Source organism: Eretmochelys imbricata, chromosome 13, assembly GCF_965152235.1.
Source record: "Eretmochelys imbricata isolate rEreImb1 chromosome 13, rEreImb1.hap1, whole genome shotgun sequence".
Taxonomy (NCBI): Eukaryota; Metazoa; Chordata; order Testudines; family Cheloniidae; genus Eretmochelys; species Eretmochelys imbricata.
Window position 1 is genome coordinate 10434155 of NC_135584.1, and position 24063 is coordinate 10458217.

General features: G+C 43.1%; 1 protein-coding gene across 1 annotated transcript in view; it reads right to left on the minus strand.

Moving 5' to 3' along the window:
- Positions 1 to 24063, minus strand: part of PHACTR3 (phosphatase and actin regulator 3) — a 163495-nt gene that overhangs the window by 60898 nt on the left and 78534 nt on the right. The window contains exons 2-5 of the mRNA XM_077832492.1: positions 17687 to 17848; positions 14463 to 14540; positions 9680 to 9859; positions 3474 to 3674 (exon numbers count right to left, since the gene is read on the minus strand). Coding sequence (XP_077688618.1) covers positions 3474 to 3674; positions 9680 to 9859; positions 14463 to 14540; positions 17687 to 17848 — 621 coding nt within the window. The remainder of the gene's footprint in view (positions 1 to 3473; positions 3675 to 9679; positions 9860 to 14462; positions 14541 to 17686; positions 17849 to 24063) is intronic.

The window sequence follows — 24063 nt, forward strand, 5'->3', positions numbered from 1 at the left end:
TGCTATCAGTGGTATCCTGACATTTCTGTGCAAGGATTTCAAGAGTTGGCTCTTGGTTAGCCCAGGAACTTGCAAGAGAAAACAGGAGATGTTCAAAATGAGATCTAGCACTTTAAGGATAATAATAAACACAGGTTATCAAGATATTTCCTTCCAGGACAATTGTGCTATAGGTCTCCTTACAGGTATCCAAACCCTGCTCTCATGGACACTGGTGAAAATCTGGCACAACCCACAAAGTCAACGATGTAACCCAGGGCAGGATTTTGTCCAGTGGGCATATATTTGAGTAGATTATTTTTTTTTAAGGATCAAATATTTTTCAAGTTTCAAATTAAAAATAATAAACAAAATTACTAAAGTATCGAATTATAGTACAGATTACACTGGACCCTCGCTAGAACGCAGGATTTGGGATCCATGTGCGGTACCACATTAAAATGAATTGCAATTAAAGTAATTAAATTTGGGATCCATGGCCGCGACCGCGTTAGATGTGAATTCGTGCTATATAGATGCGCGTTCTAGTGAGGGTCCGGTGTATTAGATAGAAAATCAAGAGTGTAAAATGAAATCCTGAATAAGTTAGTGGAAACTGATTGTTTGAAATATGTGGTTAGTTACTAACATGCAACATAACAATATACAAAAACTCTGATACCTGGTGAAATTCTATGGCATTTTGAGCTAAATTTTGGGTTGGGTTTCTACCCAGAGTCCATATGTGGAAAAGGATGTTCATGGGCCTGCCCTTTGCAGGCACAAAAATTATGCGGTGCTCTTTTAAAACTCCAGTACCGGCATGTGCAAGCATTTGCACCCAGGAAACGCGTGTTGCACCTTCAAAACACGACACCTGTGCATGTGCAGCTGTTAGGGGTGGTCTAGTGCTCACAGAGATGTTTGCTTGTGTGTGTGTGCGCCCCCAAGTGGAAACCTCAGATTGTAAATCAGGCCCCGGTGTGTAATTTAACGAGACAAAATGTATACTGTCTCTAGCACTGATATATGAGCACCTTACAATCTTCATTGTATTTATCCTCATAACACTTCCCTCCCCATGCTGAGGGAAGACAGTGCTACATTTTACAGATGGGAAATGGAGGCACAAAGAGGCTAAGTGACTTGGGAAGGGTCACACAAAGTCTGTGTTAGAGCAGGGAATCAAACCCATGTCTCCCATGCCAATGCCCTAACAACAGGGCAATCCTTCTTCTCTCTGTATGCATGTATACTTACAGCTGAAAGAGTGAATCAAATCCACATAGGTGATCTACTTCCTCAAACCTGGAACACTTTAAAGCATAGGAGCGTCTACTGGATTGTCTAGTAGGCAAAGTACACTGCCACAGAGCAGTGGCATCTAAATTCCTTCCCTTTTAACTGATCAGCATGCTCTCTCCATACCCAGAGGGCAGAGAGCCTCAGCTACCAGGAGACACATATCTGAGCTCAAGGAGATTTTGATTATGTGCCACCGTGGAAACACACAATGGATATTTATGATCATTCCACTCTCCACTGAATCACAGCTTGAAGGCCACACAACACCTCCTAATTCATACTCTATCTCTGTGCAATAGGGAAGGATACTCTGGTCTAGCCAAGCTGCTGAGGGGTTGGTGGACTGTACTGTCACCTTTATGCTACCTTGATCCTGGAGCCCCACTGGGGCCAGTTCAGCCTGGATGTCGCTGAAGTTAACGTTGAGCACTTTTTTTGTTAATGGCACTTCGTTTGTCCTAATGAGAGCTGTTCAGGGAATAATCTTACAAAATGGTATCTTGTATCTTGCCATTCCCCACCCCCTTTTGCGATTAATTAGTGCTTTGCTTATTCCCCTCTCCTCCCCCCACCATCAGCACCTCCAACGCTGTTAGGGGAAAAAATAAAATAAAGGGCTTTCCAACCCCCTCTATTTTTTCTCTCATGTCACTCTCTTCCCCCTCTCCCCACCTCCACCCCACTGACGGTACTTGTTCAATGTGGGCTTTCAATTCCACCCACTCCCAGAAGCAGAACTGAAGGTGTGCCATTATTAGAGCTGGCTGAAAAATAGCTTTTCCCCGAAGAAAATTTAGACAAAAATGAAATATCAAAATGGAAATATTTCACCTAAAAATGAAATATTTTTTGGCAAACAACAACATTTCTATTCAAAATGGTGTTGCAAAGTGCCTCATGGGAGTTGTACTTTGGGTGCCATATGCTCCCATTCTTCTGTATGAGTTGAGCTCTCAGGAAGGACTATATCTCCCATGTGATGAGGGGAAGAGGATAATGAGTCATAGTAGTCCTGGGTCTTGGTGCATCATGGGAGCTGTAGTCTGGCCAGAGAGCCTGGCCCATAGAGAAGAATGGAAACAAAAGGCATCCGAACTGCAACTCTCATGAAGCACCATTTTGAATTGAAATATTTCAGTTTTCAGCTGAAAACACACAATTTTTTGGTTTTGGCCATTATATTTTGTTTTTAAAAAAGTTTTCCATGAAAAGCAGACACTTTTAGCAAGAAAAATAATGTTGGTGAAAACCCAATTTTCCATTGAAAAACAGCTGAGACAGAAAACTTTCAACCAGTCTTAGTCATTAGAGCAGCACCCTATGATCTTCTGCTTCATGGTGACCTTGCAAACGGGGCCTCTTTTTTTGTACCAGTAAGTTGGGAATGCAAATGATTGCAGGAACAATGGTTGTCAGTTAGCAGTTTAAAATGCCTGATTATGGGTGTACTCTGGCAGTGTAAAGGAGCCTTTCAGTGGGAATAAATCACTGTTATACTCACTTTAAACTCCTTTGCACTGCTGGAAGTGGTGAAAAGTGTAAGATCACTGTGGTGGCACATTAGATAACCAGGCTGAGTGTGTTTGAATCTGAAATTCAGAGTGAAACCTGAGATGCAGGAGTGGGTTGTGAAAGTTTGGGTGAACTGTTCATATGTCATTAGAGGAGCTTGCACAGCTCTAATTTAGACCTACCCTAATGAGCAAATCCTTCAGGCAGAAAGCTTTGAAGGACCTATTGACTTGAGCTCTGCAGTTGACAGCTGCGTTCACTGCTTCTGTACTGTTATCACACTGTGATTCTGTATAGCAAAAAGCACTTAAACCTTCCTTGTGTTTCCTAGCGACTTGTGGCAAGTCATACACAAGCTGCTGATTTGGTAAATGGTTGCTGTCAGTGTCATCTGCTTTACATGGATTAGTGCAGGTAGACTTACTGGAGCCTCCTGCAGTAAACAAATCAGGACAGGTAAGATATATGTGCAACATGCAAAGACTTAGTGCTTCTAGATCAGGGTCAAGGTCCTCAGCTGGTGTAAATCATTAACGCTCCATTCACATCAATGGTATGACATTGATTTACACCAACTAAGTAACTGACCCAAAATATATATATAGGAGCAAAATGATATACAAGGAGAGGACAATGTCGATGGGATGAAAGAGACTTTATTGACCAACACGACTAACCTGTTACACTCTTGATTTTGGAGATTGCCTTAGGTGGTGGAAGTGGAAGTGAAGGGGGGCTGGGGAGCTGTGCTAGGTTTCTTTCCATTGGTTTCTGTGGGGAATCTGTGGATTCAGAAATAAGTAAGGCTTGTGGAGTCTCTTCGGTTACTGGCAGGCGGGCATCTTCTAGTTCTTCAGTGGACACGGAAGGTTTCTTGGCTAGGAAAAGGATCAGAAGCAGTAGACTTAATGAGACATGAGATTAATGATGACAATGACAATAAACCAAGGGGCCATCCCAGAAAGATTCAGGAAAATGGAATTCGTGGCATACAGCTAGCAGCATGTTTTTTCCCAAGGTGAAAATAATGAATGTGTGCAGTAGCCTACCAGCCACGGGTGTTGCGGTAAAAATAAAACACACTGGAGTAACTGAAGAAACAGTTAGATACTATGTTCCTAAGGAAACTGATGAGCCTTGAAGGGCCAAATGGCCTTTACTCATTTCCTCCCTCCCTCCCCAAAATAATGTCTTATGTTCTTTTCTATAATGAGGACAGCAGGGTATAGTGGCTTTTGAGAACTGCAGTTGATTAACTTGTAGAATCCAGCTGCAATGATTTAGAGTTACCATGTGAGCACTTTTCCTTGCTAGGAACACAAATGAAGGGTAAGGAATGATTAACTTTTAATTTAGCCTCAAAGATCTTTCTATGATTGCTCTCTGCAGGATTTCCTGGCAATTTTTATTTTAATCCTATTAAAATGTGACTTCAACTTGCAGCCCGGTTCCTCTCTATTCCATCTGAGGCCGGGGGGCTTTCTTGGGGATGATGTTAGGAACCAAGATTGAAACAACCTGATATAAGAAGACCTTCCCTTGGATAACAGTAACAATGCTAGAACGGGGAATAGACATTGGGACATAGGGCAGATGGGATGAGCTTCGCCATCTCGAAGGGGCTGACGCTACAAGCTGTGGAATGCCTCCTGAATGGTGTTGAGTGCACTCCATTCCAAGGAAGTCAATAAGTGCTGAAGCACTCAGCCTCTGTCCAAACAATTTGCATCCTTGCTTTTAGAATGGAACCAGAAGGCTCCAAAGCAGTGAGGCAGTCGGACACTATAGCCTTGGCAAGATAATAGCGTTTAATTTGTTGACAAACAGAGTTGATTGATTGGGAAATAATCACCTAAGTTTTCAAGGAAGTCATTGCAATCACTCTATTTTTTTTTTGTTTGCTTTTTTTTAAATTGATATTTTGTGATGGTTGCCCTCAAAGATCATTTGCTATTTATACAGCAGGGGCCAAATGCTAAGGTGAAAGCAGAACAATCCTTTATTTGATGACCACTTAAGCCACCTGGAGTAGAGCAAAAGGAAGCCACTCATGAGTGATGTTAGGTATCCCTGAAGGGGTAAAATCTGAGTATTAGTCAAGAACCAGGAAATGCAATGGATCAAGACAATAGAGTTTCAATGCTGGGAACCCAGGAATGCTGCAGCTGTGAGAGGGAGAACAGGGAGGGTGTTGCTAGTCAATTGGGCTAGATCCACAAAGAAGACTGAGGCTCAGAAGTGCAAGACCTAACTCCAGGCGCCCTGCCACCTAGTGGAATCCTCAGTCCCAAGTTAGGTGTCCATGCTCCCTCTACAATAAATGGGGAGAGTTAGGTGCTACTATGGGAGACCCAGAAAGCCAGCAAGGTGAGGAAGGAGCTGCTGAAACTAGCCCCACCTTCCAAAAGTAGTTACCACCAAACTCCACTCGGGATTCACGGTCGTGAACCCGCTCCTGGAGTTAGGTGCCTAAGACAAGTCCAACATTTTTTTGCAAAAAACAGCAGTGGTGGTCATTCCCTCTCCCACCCCTTATAGCCAACAGACTAGTGGTTAGAGTATTCCTCTGAGATGTGGAAGATGTAGGTTCAAATTTCCGCTCTGCCTTATTTGAAGCAGTGACTTGAACTGGGGCTTCCTGCATCCTGTGTGAGTGTTCTAACCACTGAGCTATTGGGTACAATGTTTTGTGTGGGTTAGGTGTGCTCTGAGCACACCTTCCAGATGAGGCCCAGCGGATGAGATAACCAGGGGAACTCTTAGTGCAAGTATCCTGCCAGGGCTTAGGTGTGAACTATGCACCAAGCAGCTTAGCAATAGCAGGACGTAACTGTCCTGTCCATAACTGTTTTGTTCAATATCTTCATTAATGATCTGGAGGATGGCATGGACTGCACCCTCAGCAAGTTTGCAGATGACACTAAGCTGCGGGGAGAGGTAGATACATTGGAGGGTAGGGATAGGATACAGAGGGACCTAGACACATTAGAGGACTGGGCCAAAAGAAATCTGATGAGGTTCATCAAGGACAAGTGCAGAGTTCTGCACTTAGGACGGAAAAATCCCATGCACTGCTACAGACTAGGGACTGAATGGCTAGGCAGCAGTTCTGCAGAAAAGGACCTAAGGGTTACAGTGGATGAGAAGCTGGATATGAGTCAACAGTGTGCCCTTGTTGCCAAGAAGGCTAACGGCATTTTGGGCTGTATAAGTAGGAGCATTGCCAGCAGATCGAGGGACATGATCATTCCCCTCTATTTGGCATTGGTGAGGCCTCATCTGGAGTACTGTGTCCAGTTTGGGCCCCACACTACAAGAAGGATGTGGAAAAATTGGAAAACGTCCAGCCGAAGGCAACGAAACTGATTAGGGGACTGGAACACATGACTTATGAGGAGAGGCTGAGGGAACTGGGATTGTTTAGTTTGCAGAAGAGAAGAATGAGGGGGGATTTGATAGCTGCTTTCAACTACCTGAAAGGGGGTTCAAAAGAGTATGGATCTAGGCTGTTCTCCGTGTTAGCAGATGACAGAACAAGGAGTAATGGTCTCAAGTTGCAGTGGGGGAGGTTTAGGTTGGATATTAGGAAAAAACTTTTTCACTAAGAGGGTGGTGAAGCACTGGAATGGGTTACCTAGGGAGGTGGTAGAATCTTCTTCCTTAGAAGTTTTTAAGGTCAGGCTTGACAAAGCCCTGGCTGGGATGATTTAGTTGGATATTGGGATGATTTAGTTGGATACTGATAGCAGGGGGTTGGACTAGATGACCTCCTAAGGTCCCTTCCAACCTTGAATTCTCTGATTCTATGATGTTGCAAAGCAAGGCAGTGGCAGAGGAGGGACTAGAATCTAGAACTCCAGATTCCTCATTCTGGGCTCTGGCCTTGAGACCATGACAAAATTCCCAGAATATAATTTTCAAAACCAAAGTTTTTCCGTTTTCCACTGGGCTGGGAACCTTTGGGTGATACTGCCATGAAAAACTGTCCGCTGATAAACCAGAAGAACACATTTCTGTCTGAATACCACATGTTTAGAAACGCAGAAACATTCAGAATACACCATGGAAATTCCAAGTTTTGCTATTTGGGTGTGTGTGTCTGGGTTTCTTTCTTTCTTTTTTTTTTTGGTTGGTTTGTTTGTTTGTTTGAGTTTAACTTTTCATCTGAACTCCAGCAAATTAGACAAGTTTAAAAATTTTAAATGGAATCCTGTGTTGCTGGCCTGTTCTCCTTTATATATACATATATATATATACACAGTAGACCTTTATCTAAATAACATAAAATTGAATACACACAATGGTGAAATATATACACATGGACAGGTGTGAACCATATTATTTCTTGAATTTCCAACGCTCCAATTCAAGCCAATGCAGGAGGCTTTCTTCAATACACTAACTTCAGTGGAAACAGGATAGGATCTAGAATGGAGGATTTGCCAGAGGTTGGTAAAGAGGAGCTAATAGGACATAGAACAAACAAGAGTGGGTATTGCTGCATAGGAAGTATGCTGTTTGGGAAAATTAAATCCCACCTTTCAGTGTGTTGAGGCTGGAGAACTGATACATACCCCAAGGGAAGAAAAAGAAATTCAGACGACAGTAAAGGTTAGGCCAGAGAGATGGTGAACAGAACTGGCATTAGTAAGGGTCACTGGAAATAGGGAAGATCTGGGAAGAAATTAATAGAGACATCCACAATTCAGAAATGAGATGGAAACGATTCAAGAAACTAGGACTCTGCAAATGGGATTTCAATTGTGAAGGAAACAGTGATGAGAAACAGATGAATAGACACGCCATAGTCTAACAGAGGAAGTTTATTATTAATCACAGTAGTGCCTGGAGGACCCCAATTAGGACTGAGACTCCTTTGTACTAGGCACTGTTCAAACACAGAGAAATGGACAGTCCCTACCCTACCAAGCGTGCATTCTCATTCAAGAGAAGACACATCAGTGGATAAAATAACACAGTAGGAATGGCCACAGGAGGGGGGGAAAACAGCAATAAGAGCGTGAGTTAATGTAAGCCGACTATATGCAGGGCTAGAGTGTTTTGAGTCTTTGTTTGTTTAGTTTTCATTGTAAGATACACAGAAGAGGGAAAGCACAAATATTAGATGCCCCATGAATAACAAATCTGTTTTGGGACCATTCATGATGAAATAAGACACCGTGTTGAAATAGAGAAGATAAGCTAGGTTTAAAGAAATGGGTTGATACAATAGCACAAAAGTCATCTGTTGTCTGCTGTGGGCAAGTAGGAGAAGGGATGAAATACCTGAGGGGAAACAATTCGTGGCGGAGTGGAGTTACCACAAGCACCAGAGGAACAATCTGATAGTCATGAAAAACGCAAAACAGTGATCCTGGAGAATAGACCAGAGAGGAAGAGAGAGCTGGGAATGTATAAAAGACAGAAATGGAAAACCCTTCAGAGCAATGCTTAGACAACAGAAATAAATCAAATTCTGATCAAATCAACAGGGAGATGTAAGGGGGATGGAGTTGTATTTAGAGCTGCAGTGGGGTAAAGGAGAGGGGCTGGGACAAGGAGCCAAGGAAAGCAGTGGGTGAGGGTCTGGAATGAGAGGCCTGGTATGAGAAGTGGGCTGAGGAGCCTAGGATTTGGCAGGAGACTGGGAATCGGGCAGCCTGAAAGAGACAAAGGCAGAAGGGTCTACAACCACTCCCCTCAGGATCGGGAATAGAACACGGGATTCCTGAATATCAACATTCTTCTTCTGTCAGCAACTAACTGCAATCCACTGGCAAAATGTGCACCTCGTCTCCTTCTGGTGGTTGACCCACATAGAGATGACAACCTACTGCTACCAGTTACTCTGTTAGCTCAAGTGGCCAAGGTCTGTGTGGTGGCTCTAAAGGTTTTAACCCTGCTGAGTCGTTATTAGGGTGACCAGGCAGCAAGTGTGAAAAATCAGGACAGGAGGTGGAGGTAATAGGAGCCTATATAAGAAAAAGTCCCAAAAATTGAGACTGTCCCTATAAAATCGGGACATCTGGACACCCTAGTTGTTATGGTTCTGCAGGATGAAATTTCTGGTTTGTTTGTTTTTTTTTTTTCATTTTGTTTCTTATAAAAGCCTAGGAAACTATATATAAAACACTATGTTAAAAAGAACATTATGTTGGCAAAGTCACACACTTGACATTTAAGAAATGTCAGAATTCAGGCAGAATTATGCCAATGAAAGATTCCCCTAACCCAAAAGATTTCCTCAGCCAGCCACGTAGGTAAGCTTTACATCAGCTTTTCAATGCTAGAACAACATTCAACCTACACTGCTAGAACAATGCAAAGCAGACTTAACCAGGTCCAAATCCAGGTTTATATTCTGATCTGGGTCAAAATATATCGGTGTTTAGATGGAGGGAACTCAGTTTGTGTTTATCTGTGCTATTGATACAGGCCTGTTCGTTGTAGTAATGGAAATACCTTGTAAATATTGTCCCCTGATTCCAGCTGGGGTGACCATATAAATGCACGTGCCTGCTCATGCACAGACATGCGTCTAAAGGAAGATGGTCTGGTGCCTCTTACAGTCCGCATGCCATTTTACTGCTACCCATCCCCTGACATGCAGTCAGATTCTTGGTATAGGGAAGAACTCTCCTAATACCAACATGGCATGGTGTCATGGTTTGTGTGCACAACTCATCCCAATACTCCTGGCTTTGTGTGTCCCTCAGTAAAATGGACATCTCAAAAATCACTATTCTTACAGGACTGATTGATTGCTAACCTGGTCTGGAGGGGACTGAACTGAACACAGAGCTCTGGCTCTCTGATGCACCAATTCATTGGACTCATTGCATGGCAGCTCAACAGAAGCACTTTAGCATGTTATATCCAATACCTGCATCCTCTTTTAGCTCCTCTGAGTGCAGATCCTCGCCACGTGAGGTTGCATTTGTTGTTACTGCTGTACTTTCCTGCTGCATCTCTTCTGAGGTAAGTGCCTGGCATACGGGGGATGAAGGGTCACTCTGCATTGATCTGGTGGCACCATCAGCAGCACCTGCTTTGCCTCCAGCATCTAAAACACCACATCACTTAATCTTAATTAAGTCACCAGCTGCAAAAGTGAAAACATCGTGCCGTTCTCTTTCATTAGCGTACGCGCAGAGAGCCTGTCACGTATCCTGCAGCATTGCTTGCAAGAGCTCACTTGGGCAGCATGTGTCATTTTCAGAGGTGCTGGGTGTCTGCAGCTCCCAATGACATCCAGCAGGCCTTGCAGGTGCTCTGCACTGGCCACCGATATCTGGGTGCCTCAGCGTGCATGTAGGGGCCCCATTTTAGACACCCACCTTTCAAAATGTTGGATTCAATATTTGGGCACAACTGAAATCCAAACCTCTCTTGACATAGGGCCAGATTCTGATACTCTCCCACTGAGGAGTGAGGTCCTCTGCCAATAATCCCAACAGCTGTAAGCACTCGGACACCTTTTTAGCTTCCTAAGTATTTTCCAATGCAGGGAACATTCCTCAGTGGGAATACAAACTATGCTGTCTCTCGCTTCCCTGATCCTCTCTCAGCAAGTACAGGCTCAACACTACCATTGCAAATCAAGCAATTACTTCCAGCTTGGGCCAGCTCTCTCCAATGATGTGTATGTGCACTGTCCACCTCTCACCAGATAACTTACATTTCTCAGTCCTAGACGCACCTCATTAGAAGTTCATGACAAGGCTGTCTTCTCCTTGGAATGATTTCATTACAAGTTTCTTAAACAGGCGTTAACAGTCACAGACCGCTTTTTATTTTTTAATATCGAGACCATTTGCAGAGTACGTTTCTGCTCATTTGAGTGAGGGTATCAGAAGTCAGCCTACAAATGCTGCAGAGCTAATGCAATATTTTTATAGGCTGATCTCATCCAATCTGCCTCATAATCAGGTTTGGTGAAAAGTTACTGTTCTTAAAATAGCCCCTGCAGTAGCACAGTTGCTATGATACAAGGAAAGGGGGGGGGGGGAGTTCATTGCCTATGTTTCAGCTGATCGTGAAGCCAGCCTATACAGAATCACTGGCACGTTAACAGCTGTCTGCACTATTTGTAAGACAGAGCTTTTCTTCCATGTGCTATAAAACATTTTACATTTGATCAACTCTACGCTTCACAGCGAAAAGGGAAAAACTCCATGAATGTTTCCCAGGAGCAGAATGGGTGGCTCTGCTTTGTAAGTGCCCTGTGTTCTCCAAGAGATAGCTGCTGCTTTGGCAAGCCACCAAAGGCTGCACCACAATAATAAAGATACTGAGACAGAATGTTAGCTCCTTTAAATCATTGCCTAAGGAAACTGTAATGACTCATGAAATAAGACAGCCCTGTCAATGACCTTCTAATGAGGAGTGTCTAAGACTGAGAACTATGAGGTCCCTGGTCAGAGGTGGACACCACATCCTTAGAGCACTGTAGAGATGTGGCTGGAGCTGGAAGCAAGTGCATTGATTTGCAGGAGTGATACTGACCCCATAGATTTTTGAGCAAGGGTGGGGGGAAAGAGGGTAACTTTATACTCATGGATGAGGAAAACATGAGAGAATCTACACCACCAGAATGCCACGGAAAGTGATCTCGGGAAGAAGCAATGCTCTTCCATGCTGGAATAATCAGCCCATTACTGTGCAATGCAGTCAAGGAACAACCTTATCATTAACTTGCTCCTGCCACTCTAGAAGCCCTGGGGTGATGTGTGTCCCCCAGTGATGAAGGAAATCCTCAGAAGTGGCACAGGTCGGGCAGAGTTAACAGGAGACAGCAACCTATGGTTAATGAAAGCTGCTGCATCATTTCCAGTCGTGCCCATTGGGCTACATTGTCCCCAGCCTGGACTCAGCCACGCCGGGGAGGAAAGGGGAGTGATACTGCTCACATTGTGGCACCAGCCCTGGGACAGGGGTGAGCAGGGGATGCTTGCTGGCTATTCCCTACTAAGCGTAAGTGGGCTTTGGCCGTGGCCAGAAGTAGGACGACAGTAAACTTCACTTTGAGAAGGCAGGTGGTAACTTACCACCTGTCTGCAGAGCAAGGCAGGCAGAGGCTTTGATGGATAGTTCCTCCCTGGGCTGCTCTTGCATTGAAGCAGCTCCTGCTCCGGACCTTACCCAGAGCTGGCCCGAATGGCCCTGTTAGGGATGCTGCTCAGTTTCTGCAGCCTGGTGTAGTGCAGTATGTGAGTTAGCAGAGGGGCACCCTGTACGGATGGAGTGTGTCCCTGCTGCTGTAAAGCGGTGACGGCAGGTTAGCAGGTTTCTCAGACTTGATCTCCATCTCTCACTGTTGGATTATTTTACCGATGTCAGCAGGTACCGGGGTGCGGGGATAGGCACCTAAATACCTTCATGAATCCCTCCCCAGATGCTCAGCAGGAGAGCAGAGTCCAAAAGAGAAACAAGGGATTTAGACATTTATTGTGGTGTGCTCAGCACAATGCTGCTGCTCTGACAATTGCAGTTTATTGCTGTGAGTGTCCATTAAAAAAAGGATTGACTGAAAAGATTAGAATGCTGCTGCCACAGCATTATCGTCGTCTGAGTAGGCTTCTCATCAGTTATTAAAAGAGATTCTGGTCAATTTTTAACAGCAGTTAATAAACTGCATATGTTAATAAAGCCATAAAATAGCCTCTGAGATTCAAAACATCCATTGTCTTTGGAAGGAAATAACATGGAGCATATTATATTGTCCTTTGGTTGCCCATAACTCACACACTCCTGTCTAGACACCTGTGTGGCATTGTAAATTTGCCTGATGGTTTTATAGACTCCATGTAACTGTAACATAGAGAAGTTTTTTTTTAAAAAAAGGGGGAGTGTATGGGGGGGGAAATACCCAGCCAGTCCATTTCCAACTGACCTTTTAAAAACCCTATTCCCATTGGTCGCTGTTTATTAAACTAAGCTTATCTGTTTTTTGCTAAAATTATTTTAATACATAGCCCCTATTCAACCAGGTGAAAAGCTGATCCAATCCTACTGCTAAAATTGGCTTTGATGTGCTCTATATCACTTGTCTGTACTGCTCTCTTAAAAACCCAAAACTACCCATGTCTTCAAATTCAGAGATCACTGAAAACCATGGAGACAAGTCCTGAGAAGTCTACTAGATAGACACACACACACTACATATGTGTGTGTCCGTGTGTGTGTGTGTCCACATACATTTCTCAGGGCTTGGTTATGCGGTGGGGTAGTGCGCTGCACAGGAGTGTAATTTTGAAAGTGCACTAACGTGTTGCACGTTAATTGGTCAATTGTGCTGCTGCACTTTAACGTACTATATGAAAGTGCTCAGTACTACATGAAAGCGCGCTAGGGAATCTTTCGTGCACACCTGTGGAGTCTACATGGAACAATTAATGCGCAATATGTTAGTGTGCTTTAGAAATCAGAGCCCCGTAAAGCACCATGTAGAGAAGCTCTCAGACTTAGATTTATCTATCTAGTAGTACCAATATGCTACCAGACCAAATATTGGTCTAGAATAAAGAGCAAAAGAGTTCAATGAAAAACTCATCATATTTAACAGCCAAAAATATGAAAAACTTCTGTTTTAAAATAAGTTGGCCATGTAGGTTTATAGCTTGTACTTAAGATACATACATATAGCTTTTCTGCAGTTATGACAGGCTTCTCTGTTTAAAATGCTCACTTTCTGTTCAGTTACTCTCCATCACAGCCTCATCAACTGTCATTATGAGGGTTATTTATAGATTTGGAATTTTGTTTTAAATGAGGCAATATAATTATTGCTCCTATTAGTTTCAATAAAATATTCCACCTCTCCAATTGGACTGACTCAGCCGGCCCCTCTTCCCTCATAACACCATCTGTTACAAAGTTCTCAGCCTCAAGGGGGAAAGGCTTTTTCTTTTTTTTTTTTTTAAGCTATCTTTAGAAAAAAAATTGCTGTCAGAAGTTGGGTCTGTGATGCTGGGAACACACCAAACCTGGAAGAATGCTAAACTCTTTCAGGAACAGGTCTTTTGTTCATTTAGAAGCATCTGTTTGGGGGCCTTAGACGAGTAACATACAGAATCACAAACCTTCCTGCATATGTATGGCAAGTTATAATCTTGCATTCAGTCATTGCTTCACACTTGTTATGTATTCAGGTAAGCTTTTAAAAATAACAGTACTAAATGCCTCTCTCTTCTGTAGGAATGAAGAACTCATGTAATTAGAAGACACCTTGTACTAAACTTGGTTTACCAGAAAGACAGCAGAAAATATGGATTAATATCATTTTATGAGATCTGAATTCATGGATTGTACTTGCTAGCTTCATTACTGAATACTTCTGTATAGCTGAGTTCACATTCATATAAGCTTTACTGAGTTTCTTGGCAATCTGAGTAGAAGGGTTTATGGCAGTTGCAAAAAATATGGTTGAATTCATGTCCTGTGTAAATCTCCTGACAGTGGAATGGCACCCAAGATGGAGTTACACCATAAACCAACTGGATATGTTGAGTGACTCCAGGTATGAAACTGATCCAATGATTGTTCAAACTAGTCACTGTTTTTTTGTTTTTTTTCCCGACTGTGGGTTCTTATCATTTCTTGCTGTCACGTGTTTCCAGCCCTCATGTGAAGGACAACAATAAAAAACAAAGATAGGTTTTACTTGCCTTGTTCCATCATCTCCAGAAGACCTTTCTTAATGAGTTCATCCCGACCTGGCCTTGCAGTAATCTTCTTCTCTAACACTGCAAAAATGATAGAATAACATAGAAAATCAGCAAACAATGGATGGAAGTAGACACATAAGACAACTCAATATGAAGGCTGCAACAGGTGGGTTCTCTAGTCCCACACGTAGTGAGCTGACCAGAGGAGGACTACACAGTTGGAGTTTTAGAGGCCAGTTCAGTGTGTTTTCATTGCTAGACCAGTGGTAGTAATGCTAGCCAAGGTGCAGGATACTGAAAAGATCAAAGTTTCCAAAAGGGGTCTGAACAATCATGTTCATATCCAGATCCAAAGTTCAAGGGTGTTGCAGACTGGGTCTTTGATTGGACCCATTACACGTAGGTCCCAGCTATCTGGTTTTCAGTCTAAACTTTCCCCAAGTTCAGGAGATGTTCAGGTCCTGGTTTGGATTCAGACCTCTCTGTACAAGGCAGTAGAAAAAAAAAGTTAATGTGTGTGACTGATTTGCAGGGGGAAGACAATGAAACCATCCCCACCAGGCTTTCTTGCCCACTAACCAATGTGTGCCTCTCTTAAACCATGTATTTTGTATTATTTATTGAATATATTATTGCACCTGCTTGATCTTCATCCACAAGGCTAGGCCTTTATGTGTCCTCCTTGCGTAGGAATTTGTCTAGTAAATCACCAGCTAATTCCATTCACAGAATGAAAAAAGGGGGTTTCCAATCTCTCTCTTCCTTTTTCTTACATCTCTAACTACCTTCCATTCTGTGAATGAACCCCTTCTGTGTATCAGAGGAATTTGCCAAGTTTAAGAGAAGAGTGAATCTGATTTAAATCTAGAAAAGGAAACACTGTGAGTTATCAAACCACCAGAGAAATGCAGCTGCATGGTGTTGAGAATGGTGGCAATATCACTGTGTACTCTCTCCTGATAGCACTCTAGCTTTCATGGTCAGGGGCAAGAAGAAGTAGAGCCCTCATGCAATGGAACTAGAATGGTTCTGCTATGCACAGTGTGGGAAGAGAGATGCTGGGAGCCCACACGGGGAGTGTGCAACATTTCACACCAGGGATTCATGCTCCCAAGTCCACAGAGAAGAGGATCCCCATGTCTTAGAGTAGAAAGGTATGTCAGAGGATGAGTCAAAGGCTGGCAAGTGGATTCAAGGCTACCAAGATGCAGCAGTCATTGCTACCAAGGAGCAGGGATGTACATCATGTGGTAGGTACTATACTTTCGATGGTGCAGTAGCACGTATAGAGCAGCCTTGCAGAGTGTGTTCCTTCTTACATGATCCCCACAGAGCACCCATGTGCCCAGTCAGTTTGCATCAGCCCATGCACAGGTACAAGGAGTCACTCCTTAGAATCTCAGGAAAAGACAAGTGACTCTTGTTTCTGAGTGCTGTACTCTGGGGGTGTCTTCAGAGATTCAAGAGCGCAGACGCTCTCCCTCACACTGTGGTCTGCTGGGCACATCTTTAACACAGTGGCTGACACTTTCAGGAAGGAATGTCTACATTCTGTAGAGTGTTCTGGTTAAGAGTCCAGCCCTACCAGTCAGAGTAGCTCCCTCTTGTCGTTTTCCATAATGTTAGCGTGACCTCCCCAAAAAGTCAGAACAATATATGGAGCCATGTTTCTAGCAACTGTTCTCATGCAGAGAAAGTTCCTGAGGAGTGAAATGATGACTGCAAACTTCATTTAAGTTTGCACGGTACAGAGAAGACACCCTGTAGTAGTTTGACTGCCACTGAATTTACTGAATTAGTTGTATCAAGAATTGCTAGGATTAATTCCTATGCCCTGTTGGTAATAAACTAAGGGTGTCTGGGTCAAAAGATGCTCTGGGTGTTTTGCTTTGGCTGAAACAGGATAACTGTGTTTTCTCTTTCTGATCATAACATTCATTTTCCATTATGTCTGTCACTGGTGACTAATACAGTTGAATAATATGCTATGTTTAGAGTTCCTGATAAAAATTCCCTGCCCAAAACCAAGAATTTAAAAATAAGATTAAATACAATATACATGTACAAAAATACATGTTTAGAAAATTGAAAAAATCACCACCAGCAACCAGAAACCTCAATTATGTGGTGTATGGCTACTGTTTAGATGGGAAGCTTTGGGAGATGTCACTAAGCTATAGGAAGTAGAGCTGGTCATATACTATTACTCAGAGTCATTATTTAATGCATTTTAATATTTTTGTTAAGTAATTTATCTGATTAATCCATTTTTCTCAGTATTTGACCTAGTATTCTTGTTTTTATTCTGAATGCAAGGGGCCAGATTAGCACCACCATATAGCCACAGAGCTATTGCAGTGCAAGCTGCCTTACACTGTCCCTCTGATGTGCATTAACCCTGACCTGGAGAATGTATCTCTTGGAAATACCTGAATTCATGTCAGTCCATCACCTCTCTGCTAAGTGCCAACACAGGGATCAGTTATGAAGTTGTGGCTTCTTTTTTTTCTTTTTCTTTTTTGGCACTGTAGACACCCATCCTAAGGTCCCCACTAAGACCTGGATTGATACCATTGACTTATTGCACAAAGGCCACTAAGAGCCCCTCAGCTGGTAATTACTTTGAGACACATGGATGAGGAGCTAATTCCAAGTAGTCATGGAATGTTCTTTTAGCCTTTCTTGGGATTTTAAGTAGATTGGAAGGAATAGTAATGAAATCCCTCCTACACTCGGCTTTACCAGAAGGGCTAGACTTTGATACCCTCCCTCATTTTCAGTAGCACCTTACTCCACGAGTGGTCCTCTGACTTCAATGGCACTATTCATATCTAAGGTACTATTCAACATAAGGTATCACAGTCTGGCCTTTAAATTAGCAGCCCCAGATAATGCTGAGGCATCTTCATCCCTTACAAAGAGCAGTGAAGGGCAAAAATGGGAAGGTGAGACGGCGGACAACCTGATAAATCGAGCTTTAGATTTTGCTCTTTGCTGACTGGATTGGTAGAAATCCTGGTCTTTGAAATTTTGTGGCCAAGAGGTCAAATCATAATGGTTCCTTCTGACCTTAAAATGTCTGAAATCTATGACAGGCCAGATTCTTACACTTCCATTTAGAAACAGCTCATCAATAACCTGCCCTACTTCGGCAAACTCTGCTCATTTTTCTTCACAGGATGGACTTTGCCTTGCACTGAATCAAGCTGTTGCTCGTCCCATACCTGCTGACGTTTGCTTTAGTTTTTCGTTTTTCTTTTTCCTCCACTTCCATGGTTTGAAGATCCTGCCCAATGTTGCCAGCTTGCTGTTCCTTCTCACAGGCGGCGTTCTAATCCCTGAGACCAGATATTCAGAATGCATTGCAGGGGACTGCTCCATCTCATCTGAGAGGCAAAAACAGAACAAAGCTGCTCGTTAAAAGAAAATAAGACCAAGTATTTCAGAAGAGGCTTAGTAAGGCGGCGGGGGCGGGGAAAGTATGGTGGTTATTCCAGCTAAAAGAGCATTCGGTTTAGTCACCAAGCAATGTAGTGCAAGACATGGAAATGAAGTCATTGGAGCCCTTAAAGTAGGGGGACCAGATCCATGGATGCTGAGCAGGGAGGTATGTGCCGGCAAGGCTTTTTGTACTGCCGGGGGGACCTTTCTTGGCTTTGTATCTCACTCATCACCACTGACTCCAAGCACCTGGTATCTGAATGACTCTATTGCAGCCTCCCTCAAGGAGTCCATTGGGGGCTAGGTCCATGGAGTTTGAGCTCCGGTGGAGGAGAATTTGTGCATTCCCAGTCTGCCCTGACCATGCTCCCATCTTGACCAGTGATGCTCACTTTTTGGCATGATTCCCTACAGCCCTCCCCCAGCCCAAGGGCGGTGTTGGCTTTGTAACTCCCATTCCCTCCACAACAGACTATCTCATGCTTCCTCAATGAGAGAATCCTCTGCCAGACTCTTACTCCAACAAAAGCACCAGATGAATGTGGCCCTGTGTGAGAGAGGGGGACGTTGTAGCTTTAAATGTAATGTTGGACTTGGGAGCTCACTTTCTGCCTTGGCCTATGAAGGGATCAAACTGGAAGTGAAATGAAAGGAAGGAGCCTTGTGCTAACAACCCACAAGAATTGTTAGTCACAGGCTGAGTTAGTAAGGATGGCCCAGGGGTGGGGTCACTAGCCCGTAACATACGAGACAGAGGTTCAGTTCCCTGCTCTGTCACGTTTCCAGTGTGACATTGGGCAAGTCACTGTCTCTCTGTGCTTGTTACCTCTGGAGATGATCGCACTTCTCTACCTCACGTGGGGTATTGTGTGGAATAAGTGCTCAAATGCTAGTGTAATGAAGGCCACATATGTACTCGAGGCCGGTAGACAGTAATAATAACTGTTGCAGCAACACCTAACACTTACACAGCTCTTTCCAGCTTTAAAGTGGTTTATAAAAACTGATTAATTTACGCCACGCCTGTGTGGTAGGTGAGTATTAGTTCCATTCTACCAGTGTGGAAATCGAGGCACAGAAAGGTGAAAAGAGATATTTGTACAAGTGACCACTGATTTTTGGGTGCCCAACGTGAGACACCTTGGGACTGACTTTCACAGGTGCTGAGCAGCTGCAGCCCCTAATGACTTCAGCAGGCATGCTAGGTATGCAGCACTTTTGTGTGAATCAGGCCCACGTGGTGTCAAGTTAAGCACCTAAAACTATTGGCCATTTTGGAATATTTAAGTCTAAGAGGCTTGCTGAAAGTCAGAGAGGAAGTTAGTGACATAGCTAGGATGAGCTCCCAGGAGGGGACTTCCTGGTTTCCAATTCTGTGCTCAAACCACAGGGAGGGACTGTCTTTGTGCTCTGCGTTTGTACAGCGCCTAGCACAATGGGTGGGGCTCCTAGGTGCAATGCTAATGCAAATAATAATAATAGTAATAATTAATTAATAAAATAGTCTCCTGAAAATGAACTGTCATCACATAACTACTATAGAACACATCTATTTCTATGAACTGGCTCAGAATTTATGTATGAGGATAGATTGTTTGGTATGTAGTACTTAAGCAAAACCACAAACAGCTATTACACTGATATGTTCCTTAAGGAAATTGGGGAAGATGGGAAAATTCGAAGGCATTTCATCCAGCAAAACCACAGAAGCACACAGGTAATGCTTCAGGTGGACAACTGGTTCAGACATTTTCAATATTTTGTCTTCACATGACTGTTCATTTTGTTTATAGCCAAGCTTCGCATGGAACAATAAAGACTGAATAATGACAGGCTTCTGCCAGCCATTACCATGAAAGATAGCACAGCTCCATAAACAAGGATATTGATGACACTGTTGAGATATGTTTTTGGACACCCATACACTAATTCCCAAGAGTGATGCTTCTATCCGTCACCCAGCCATGTCATGAGAGTGAAAATTATAAAACGATTTGCATATCTTTTTCAACAATCCATTACAATTTAAATGAGCAGTGTGGAGCAATGAGTATATAAACATTTCTGAGCCATTGGCCCCTGGAAACTAAAATGACAATAATTTGTTTTGTGAATAGTGGAGAAGAAAACTAAATATGGTATTTTAATGGGTTGTTTTTTTTTAAATTGACAGGGTGCAAATACATAAATCTTAGTGTAAAGGTGGGGATTTCCAAGAAAACAGGAAATAATTTTGAAAAAAATATTAAACACAGTGGGGGGAAGAAGTCATTCTCCTTTCATTTAATTTAGAAAATATTGGTATTAAATATTGATATTACTGATGAACTATTAAACAGAGAAAAGTTAAATACTTTGTCACATTAGTTAGCAGAACTGAACAATGGATGCAACAGGGAATGGATCACTTGATGATTACGTGTTCTATTCATTCTTTCTGGGGCACCTGGCACTGGCCACTGTCGGACAGGATACTGGACTGGATGGACCTTTGGTCTGACCCAGTATGGCCATTCTTATGTTGTCTAGAAAAGATAGACTTTGTGAATTTCAGTCTGGAAGTATATGCTGAATGAAGACCAGGAAACAGCAATGGGGCATAGCACCTGAGGGGAACTGCAGAATGGCAACCTTTTAACTGCCACTAGAATGCAGGAATCTCCTGGGTTGTGTTTTTTTTTCCCAATTATATATTTGAAAATAAGAAGTATGCTGAAAATGAAACTGTGAGGCATTGCAACTTTTCCTTATTATTGAGACAGCAATGATAACAGAAAATGACACACCGCAGATCTGCTATTATGATTATTTTAAAGCTATAACAGATGCAGCAGAAAATGGCATTTCGTCCTTCCTCATGACAGCCATTGTAATGGGAACGTGAACATTTATGAAATTAGTCTCTCTCATTCCTAAGGCTGCAAATCAGATCCCCAGTGGTAGAATGGAAGCTACTGTGGGGGTCAGGGCAATCTCCAACAAGCTATCCCTGTGCTTGCCTACATTCTTATGCACTGCTGCTTAAGCAATTCCCATTGTCCTGGGAGTTTTTCAAACATGTAAGTGGTGATTAGATGAGCCAGCTGATTTTAGAGGATGTCTTGACAGGTTGCTCACCCCACTACATTTCATTCAGGATTTAGACATCTGCAAAGTAGTTTAAGCATCGCTCACATGTTTCATTGACCAACTCTAGCTTAACATCACTGTAGCATCTTTGTCTGAAACCGGGAAATCAAGGCATGCCTAGGAAATAAACCTCATCCCAAATTCGGTGCATCTCTAGCAAAGTTTACTTACTCCCCTGGGATTGTCTTCAAAGCCGACAGCAGAGGAGTTTACAAAGACTGTCAGAGGCACCAGTAGCTATTAGGAGTTGTGCAGTTGATGGTGTTCCTCCAAAGTTATTTGCAATGTCCCTATTTACTCTTGCCTGTTACTCTTGGGCGTTTTAATTAATGGTAGCCAGAAGGAACAGTTCCAGTGTTCAGACCCCACTTATATTTCTCTAATGAAGAAGCAGGAGGTGGGTCTAGCAAGGAAGGAAAAGAAGAGGTGTTCTATGTTTGACAAAGTGTTAAGCTTGGATGGGGTAATGAGGCATCCACTCTACCACCTTGAGGTCTCCAAAGGGTATTGAATTGAGTTAACTTGATAACTATGTCTTATTGTCTGGTTCTTAGCTCAGCACATGGGGTGAGTTTCAGTTCATTTTAATTTTGAAGAATAATTAGAAGAAATAAGTATGCTTAGTGGGGGGAAGTAAAAGCAAAGTTATAGACAATAGTTATATAGAGGGCTGCTGTCAAAAAACAGCTTGCACTGGCAAAGGCAAAGGTGCAGTAGTGAAATGGAATTGGAGAGCTTGGTCCAAAAAAGGGCAGGAGATGAGGACTGATGAGCAACAGGAGCAAGAGAAGAACAAACTGAGACAGGGAAGTCTGTACTGTGAGCTTGACTTTGCCTTGGATTTGAGGAAACTTTGACAATGCAGGGAGGGCAGAGAGTTAACTCCATTGTTTATTTTCTTTTATGGGAAAATGTAGCAGCCCCTAGGAGGCCATTCCAGCTGACATAATTTAGAGCAGCCTTGAGACTGCTCAAAATTATGCTGGGGTTGCACTGGAGCCTGCCTGTCCACCAGGAATGGGGGGTATAAAGGTGGCATCTTCCCTCAGGTCCTGTACTGGGCACCGCTTATCCAGACTCAAGATTTAGTCCTTTAAATTTAAGTTAAAACTCCCTGAAATATGGACACAGAGGATGAAGGCTGGAAAGGGAAGACTAATTTTAGGGCGGGTAAGACCAATCCTCCACTGCAGACTTTGGTATGTCTTCTAACTTTATTGATATAAAAATTTGTAACAAGGCACATACAGTTCTAAGGAAACTGATTTAATTGCCTAATATTTTCTTACTGTATGCAGTTCTCAGGTTTTGCACCGTCCGACTGAGAAGGAGAAAAATAAAAATGGAAACAATGTAAGACAGATGTCCTGAAGTCATATCAAGGGAATGGTCTTCCTGGCAATAAGAACCATGTGAAACCACTCAGAGTTCATCTTTACTCAAATCCTTTTTTTCTTTTTTGTGGGTTGGCTATTTGGGAGATAAGAAGACTACTGCACAGAATGTAAGCAGTTCCCACATGCTGCAGCGATTACTGAAGTGGCACGCACATCTAAATATCAGCCAGATCCTGCAGCCAGCAAGCTGCCCGGGCTTGCCAACTCTCCAACCATTTTCTGAAGCATTCAGCACATTTTTGGATCTGCAGTTAATATTTTAATTATGTTAGATATAATGTGGTTATTTCTCTTTTGAGTCTGATTGCCTGGGGCTGGTCTGCATGATTATGTAAAAGATGCACAGGAAATGTAAACAACTGGAAGCCAGATCAGATTCTCATCATCAGGAAAGGTGACCATGAGCAACAGCTTGAAGAGCATTCCAGCGTGGAAGGACATGAGAGAACCTTTACACAAGGGCATGTAAGCACAAGCTTAGCCCATAGCAGGGACTTAACACAAGTGGGGCTGGTTGCTGTTCTGCAAGTCACGAATAGGCAAGACAGTCAAATCTGCAACCCTCCACCTAGAGACATCTGGCAGCTTCTCTGTGGCCAGCACATGGCCCTTTGACACCACTCCCAGAAGTAATGGTCCCAACAGTGGTGCTTCTGGATTCTAGAAATGATACACTTGCACCAGAAACATGGACTGGAGAAGGCTGTTACAATTTGATTTCCAGAACTCTGTTAATGAAGGTACCACAACCCAGAATGGTTTAAAATGAACACAGTTGCTGCTTGGACTGTTCGATGGTTATCCCATCAGTAAACTTTCACACCTTTCACTGTCATTTATCCTTTATATATGTGTAGTACATAGTGAGTGTGCTTGTGAGGAAAATAGACATTTTCAGACTAGACCGGGCCAATAGTCATCTCAGGCCAGTATCCTGTCACGGCAATTGGTCTGTTCCAAATACTTCAGAGGAAGGTGCAATGGCGATTGGTGCTTTGTTAAGTACAGTAGAGATTGGGGCTTTGTTAATCAGCCTGCCCTTCCTACACGTTCAGTCGTCAGTGGCAGCAGTCCAAGATCCAGGATATGTCAACTCAAAGCCAGGGAAGGGATTCGGTGACCAGTGGTGTCACAGAATAAACCAGGCAAGAGGGGAGAAAACCATTTTGAAGAAAAAAGCTTCTAATGGGAGATCAGATCAGAACAATTACGTTAGTTGAATTAAGAGAGAACTACTGGGGCCTGGTTTCAGAGTGATAGCTGTGTTAGTCTGTATCAGCAAAAACTACAAGGAGTCCATGCATCTGATGAAGTGGGTTCTAGCCCACAAAAGCGTTTGCCCAGATCCATTTGTTAGTCTCTAAGGTGCCACAAGGACTCCTCGTTGTTTTCGCTGGGGCCTGATATTCCAGAGGTGCTAAGTGCCTGCAGTTCCGCTTGACTTCAGCTGGTGTTGGAGGTGCTCAGCACCTCTGCAAATCAGGTCCCCCCTTGTCTTATTCCTTTGTCATTTAAAATCTTGTTGGCTGGGGTTGAAGCAAATAAACTCTTATTCCTGCCCATCCACAATCCTGTGGGATTTCCTGGTGAGATGTCCAGCTGCTCTGCTTGGAGGACATCTCCACTTAGAGAGG